The following is a 7151-nucleotide window of genomic DNA, read 5'->3' on the forward strand; positions in this document are numbered from 1 at the left end:
GAATAGCCATTTGCATCATTAAGGACACAGCACAAATTTTCACAAACGGAAAGATGATGTTGAAAAGACCAGTGTAATTATATGAAGAGGACACGGTTAAGTAAATATATGATAAAAGCGCACAAACCACAAATGATGTATATGAAGACCAAGCAGCAACTTCTGATCCATTCAGCTTCAAAAATCCAGTGATGCAATTCCCAGTGAAGCAAACATGACAAGTTCAATAATGAAAAAAGGAACTAATTTTTGCCTCCACTGAGCATAATTAGCTTCTGGAATCCACTTTCAGAAAGCATCAGAAGCAAAGGGCTTCGCAGGATTCAAAACAAGATGAGACATTTCTGCAGATTATATTTGCAAAAGTTTTATAGTATTATAAAGGCAACAAAGTTCTGAATATTTATCAAACAGGAGCTTTTGAATAAATATGCACCATGAGCTTTGGAGCACGACTCAATCACTCATAAGTTAAGGAAACTTAGAAGCTTCCTTCTAAGGGAAGTAGCACAGGAATTATTTTTCCTAACAAATTTTACTTTAAAGTGTACATGTTTACAGATAACCATTTCATCAACTTTTCTCTTTTTCTTTTTTGTAGAATAGAAGCAGATAAAATTATTCTCATTTTTCTTTAGCACAAGTTATCGTCCTGTGACAAACAGGCAATAACCCATCAAAACAACATACATTCTCTCCAGAAATAAAAGAATCAGCCTTTTTACTGCATTGTTTCTAAAACAGACAAATTATTACTAAGGAGGATTTAATCATTTCTGAGAAAGCTACAACAAAAATGAATAAAAGAATATTTTTCATTCTTTCCTAATAGTTTTCATTTAGAACCTCTCGAAAGCAATCATTGTTTTTCTCTTTTTACAGTTTCCCAAAACTTTTTCTGGTTCTGCCAAGTCACACCTGACAGGTAACTAAGAACTAAAACGTAGGTTTTGCACGCGTTAAACATTGGTTTAAAAACACCGACCAAACAAAACCAACCCAACAAGCCTCAAATAACATGCCACCAAAGACATCAGAAGTATTTTCAAACCTCTATAGGTGGAGAATAGATTGGAATTTTAAAAAGGCTTGAGAATATTTTATACTCTTCCCGCGAGCTGGAGTTTTTAAGTTCCTTTTGCATTTCTATCCACCACCAATCCCTTCTTATTATCCAAAAGCGCAGACAATATATAAGCTGAATGCAACCCATTTCTTCCTTCCTGCCTTAAAACTTTTTCCCTTCCTTGGATATTTTATTCCCCAGGTTTATCTCTGAAAGACTCAAGGTCTCCAGCAGCACGACCATTTGAGGTTAATTCTACGATTCGCATTTAAGAGTGGCGGAGAATTCTCCTGCATCACTCGATTCATCCCTTAAATTCAGTAACACTCAGAATGGTATCCGTGGAATTTACACTTCAATCCTAAACTAAAAGTATTTGAGTAACTAGCAATGGTGCACAGAATTGTTTTAAGGTGTTCTTTTGGGGGTCGTTTCTTTAAATTTTACTGTTTCATTAGGCAGCACTGGAATCAGTTTAAGACAATGTGGCTTCAAGTCTATGACACAACATTTTACTCTCAATAGTTTATAACTTAATTTCTTGCAGCTTGGGGCAAGATTAATCACATTATTAATTGCATGATTACTTGAGCATTTAAACAGTGTTGTGGGTTTCTGTTTCTTCCCCCCCCCAACTTATTAATCAGAGTTCCTCACTCAAAATAAACAGTGACACAAGCAACATAAAAAAACTGTACAAAGTTTTTTTAATCACCTTAATGCCTGTAATCTATATTCTCTGCACCCCCCACTGACATGAACTGACAAAATTACACCCAACTTAGTGCTATTAGAACCACACAGTAAGTAACGAAAAGTGCAAAATCTCTAGTTACAAAGTAAATATTCAAATTTTTTTTGCAATGCCAGAATTTGAGTGTTATTATTTGAAAATATTTGAATTATTTGAAAATAATTTTAATTTTGAGAAAAAAAGATTATTTTTTGCTTTAGTTTTGTATTGTCTTTCATCATAATGCGGAAAACTCTTCCAAAGACCTACAAGTTAAATCATTTGCTCAACATGGATGTCTTTAAGACTGGGGCATGCTGTGCACTAATACAACACCTGGAAATTTTTGCAGCCAGTCTCTGAGAAGGCTTTGCTGACTGGTACAGAATGATTTTCTGGATCTTAAAGCCTGCGTGGATTTTGCAGAAAACAGCAAAAACCCCTCTCTGACAGGACAGTCAGAATGTAAATTACCATTTTATAGCTTTCAGCAGTACTGAATAACAGGTAAGAATAAATCAGGTAATGTTTCTCCATGCCAACACGATACAGCCTTAAACACCCAATAACCAAGTAAAGTCCAGCCAATTTTGCCTAAGTCTGATATGAAAACTCCTCTTAACCTTTCACAGAGGCTGCTTTTTCCAAAATCTGTTATGAACAGCAAAATTAAGAGGACAGAGAATTACGTAGTGTTCACACATTACAATATGGTTTATCCTTTACTTTATAAATTAATTTTTTTTTAAACTCCTCATGTTTGAGGAGGACAATTGTCTAAACACTACTCACAAAAATTCAAGTTACTTGTATTCATATATACTCATACACTTGCATTCCTCTATGCAGTAACTGATGGAGAGTAAGAAGAGAAAGGCTTTACATCCTTTCGAGACACAAGGGAGTAACTACTGCATTTGCATGTATTTGAGCTAAATTTTACTGGCATGTTTGGGGATTTTTTAAGTGCTGAAAAAAAATACTTCCTTGAACTTTCTGCTAGGTAGGTATTTGAAATAAGGTTTTAGAAGTCCTTAAGTGGTTAGCATATTGACAGCGCCCAACTAAAGGTAGTTGGTTCAAACAGCTTCAAAAGTCATGGTAAGTTTACTTAGAATAACTTTTTTTTTATGCTACTACCTCTTATCTGTACAATCTTCGCAGTGCAATTGCTCAAAAATAAGTCATGTAAAAAATAACCTGCGAAGGTCTGGAAAAATCAATCCCCACTCCCAACACATGGCATTTCTTCCTGGGTTCCATTTCTCTACAGAAGTTGTGTAAATAAAAGGCAGTGGAAAAACACACGTCTTTCAGATGGTCTGAACTTCGTCCTCATTCTGTGATGGTACAAGAAAAAAAAAAAAAAATCACAAAACAGACAAACAGCACAGAACTGCACGAGGAAAGGCTACTGGAGCTGGGACAGGACAGCCGTTCCTGATGCAGGAGGAAAGCTTGAGCGTGCTTTGTACTCTGGACAAAGGGTTCAAGGAAAGTTCAGGAATTTATCCTTGAAATTTGTTTATGGGTTGTGACTGCAGAAGCCATGGGCCAAATTCAGCGGTAAGTAGGTAGAATTTCTTTTCAGCCAAAGCTGAGTCTGGTTCCAAGGGACCTGAAAGAGCTTTAGTGGCAAATCTGAAAGACACACGTACCGCAGCTTCTACTCTAGTCTTCTAATTCTCTTGCTGTGCTGATCCAGTGCCACTCAAGTTACATCTGCAACTGCAAGCTTGGATTACATGGGTCAACTAACTTTTTGAACAATTATTGTAAACTACTGTGTTTTTCACAATCATTAGGTTTGAAGAACTACTTCGCTAATCTTGCGGACACAAAATATACGGACAAGATTTTTGTAAAGACATACTAAAAAGAGGGAAAAGGACTCACTGGAAAACCTCGGGGAAGAAACAGCAATAATTTCTTAATAAAAACAAGCAAAGCAGACTGTATGACTCTCATGAGAACAATAAAAATTACTATATCGCTCTCCTCTTAAAACATCTTAAAAGGGAGGTTTGAAGGATAAAATCTTTAATGCATACATATCTTTAAAACATCGTTGCATGGTGAAAAAGAGCTAAACATCCTTAGAAGGTTACATATTTCAGAGTATAGCGACAGTCCATGAAAAAATTTGGTTAACAGTGATCACTGTAGTTTTATCAAGAAACAATCTTAAGAGTTAAGGGAATTTAAATTACAATACAGAATGGGATTAACATGTCACTTGGATATATTTTATGGGTAACTGCTTCAGTCCTGACTACATTGAAGCCACAATAGGAATAAAATGGAACAGGTTGAGGATGATAAGAAGCGGTCTCTGAGATAAAAATATTTATTCTTTGATACTCACTGGGGATAAAAAGATGCAGAGAAGAATACTTCAAAAGAGAATAGCCTGCAGATGGTAGAGTGTAAGTCTTGTACGAGTTCGAGAACTAACATAACAATATCCTCCTAAGATCATTTTACTAGTTTACAAATGTAAAGAGTCCATCTTCGCAGATATTTCAGGAAGCAGAGCTCATATAAAGCTGAAGCTCCAATCCACACGCTTACACAACGATAGGTGGCACAGATGCCCTTATTCCCACCATCTGCTAGTATCCTATCACAAGTTGTTGCTCCCCCTTTCTCCTTGAGAACTGAAACAATTGAGACCGATACAATCACTTTGTCTCTCTCTCTCACACCCACACCTTCTACCAGTCTTGCACTGCTAACCTCACTGGCAGTCAGGAAAACCAGAACCAACCACCTCCATTTTTAGGCTACTTTTACTTCCGTTTCTTCCACAAAGCTTTTCTTTATTTTGGTGAGTACTGAATAGTTGTTAAAAAAAACCACCACAAAACCAAACAATAAACCATGGTGATTCTTTACTACTACTTTATCCCAAGAGGTGAATGCTATAATATGAAATAACAGCTATTGCCTTATGCCTTTGGAGAGAATAACACAGCAGTAGTAAGAAGTGGTTAAAGTAATCCCCTAGCATTTAAAAGGCATTTACCCACAGGGCAAATGAAAATCTGGGAAGTGGATGAACTGTGTAAGTCAGCATAATCTATTTTTATTGCTCACTAAAAAAAAACCCCTCACACATTAGTATTCTTAAATAAGATCAGGCCATAAATGCCTAAACACAGTATTAAATGTATAAAGTAAAGTATTATAACAATTCATACGATTTTTATAACCCATCATCACCATGCATAAGTGTGTATCAGTCCATTGACTTTATTAAAAGCAAGATTCTGGTCTCCCACATGCTGTTCTAGTGGCATAAAAAGATCATACAGAAGCAGCAGATAGGGTGAATTAAAAAAAGCAAAGAAGCTCCTACTTGAGGAGAACCGAGCACTGTACACAATAGCAGGCAAAAAAAAAACAACCCTCCCTCTGACAGTGGGAGTTGCCTGAAAGCATGCAGGACAGCTTTGGGATGCAGCACTAGCTCACAGCGTTACTCTCACACTTGAGACCAGATGCTCAGTCCTTGCCTATGTGTGAAGCAACTTTCACGGTGAAAGAGGCATCATCACCTTCTACAGCACACATTATCCTCGGAAAAACAAGGTACGCTTTCAGAAAAGCCCCGGACTGCTTAAAAAACTGCTTTTTTCCCCACAGTTCTATCGGCACAGCTTAAAAGAATTCAAGGGCAGGCTGCCATTTTCATTGCTGCAGTGGGAACTGGGACATAAAAAGGACTTGGGGACAGACACTTGTGCTCCCTACCCTCTTTTTCCCAGGCCAAGCATATTGTAATGATCCTCAGATGTCCCTCCTGGTTACAAGACCAAAGACAAGCAAAGATTTCAAACTTATATTACTGTCGTATCCTTTTCTTATGCCAACTAACTGACATCAGTTAGAGGAATGTGATTTATATTCTCACTGCTCCTTTACTAACTACAAACACGTCACTTTCCATTGCTTTCATAATGTTCCTCCGTGATATTAGCACTGCCCACACACAAAACTAAACACACTATGATGTGCTGTCATGTGTTGTTTCTTTATAAAATGTTACCTTTTCAAAATATTTATACTGTTAACCAAATGATCTTTACACATTTGAAGTCATGACCACGCTCTAGGGCAGGTCATTGCTCAGAACTCAGGAAGTCACTGGAGTCCTAAAAATTCTGAGCAATTGGTTCAGTTACAGGTGTAAATTCTTAGCAGCCAAGAAGATCGCGGTATTTTACCTCTTTCGCACTACAAATTAATATCTTTACCTCATCACATTATTCCAAGCCAGAAAAATAAAATTTATTATTTACTACTGTGACTGCTTCCTTACCTTCTCATATCCTCCTTTATGTGCAGATTGATCAGTTCTTTAGGAACATGGAAGGAGAGGATGGTCTCAGCCATCTGTTCCCGGATCCGCATCCACTTGTTGTCAGAAGTAGGGAATCTATATAACTTACAGATTGGGTTTTTTAACACTGCGGAGAGGAAAAATTATATCATTGCTTTACTGTGGTTTCCAACACTGAAAATTTATCACAATAATTTCATCCCAAAATAATATATTATTCCCCCCCTTGCTTCCACAATTAATTTTAGAACCATTAAAATTCTATTAAAACCACTAATTTTTAATTTAATTTATTATAGCGGCACGTGGAGAACAAAGTATTACCAGTATGGCAGATAAATCACATTTTCCCCACACAGTAGGTATCCTGTGAATTCAGCATCTCAGTGTAGCGAGAATGTAAATTATGCTCTCTGTTCTTACGCTTAAGATACAGTTAGGAAAAATGAAACGCGCAACCAACCAATCAACTCACATACAGTCAACGCTATCACTTACCATCCGCTAGAATCACTTACATTGCTAATAAATTGCATGGGACAAGGGAAGCATGCCTCCCTCGGTTACATGTGACACACATGATACATACATGATACACACCCAGGAGTCGTGAACACAGATGGCGTGCATCCACTTTAAAGGAAACTTGACCATTGACATGATCAAGCGGACACCATTTTAGAGCCAACTTGACCAATGACATGGTCAAGAGACTGCCGCTATACAGAAATAAATACATCAATCCTATCGATACGTTACAAACACTTTTCTCAGATCGCTATTACAACTCGACGTAGGAAAATCACGTCGCTTGATGAGTTGGAAGGTTATGATTAAAATCCACCATGTTATTTATCTTAAAGCTCTCACATGTGGCCTATGTTTCCATTCAGATCTTACAGTGATGCTCTATAATAAAGGAGGAAAATTTCTACACTACCCCTCTCCTTTCCCAACCCACCCCACTCCACCTCCCCCCACCAACCAACCAACACCCCCCCCCCACACCT

At 37.4% G+C, this 7151-nt stretch overlaps 1 protein-coding gene across 1 annotated transcript in view; it reads right to left on the reverse strand.

Annotated features, from left to right (window-relative positions):
* Window positions 1–7151, reverse strand: part of LOC104500276 (type II inositol 3,4-bisphosphate 4-phosphatase-like) — a gene marked incomplete at its 5' end in the record, with an annotated part of 24614 nt that overhangs the window by 9262 nt on the left and 8201 nt on the right. Inside the window, one exon of the mRNA XM_010143893.1 lies at window positions 6121–6268. Within this exon, the coding sequence (XP_010142195.1) occupies window positions 6121–6268 (148 nt within the window). The remainder of the gene's footprint in view (window positions 1–6120; window positions 6269–7151) is intronic.

Source organism: Buceros rhinoceros, unplaced genomic scaffold (genome assembly GCF_000710305.1).
Source record: "Buceros rhinoceros silvestris isolate BGI_N320 unplaced genomic scaffold, ASM71030v1 scaffold37199, whole genome shotgun sequence".
Lineage (NCBI taxonomy): Eukaryota > Metazoa > Chordata > Aves > Bucerotiformes > Bucerotidae > Buceros > Buceros rhinoceros.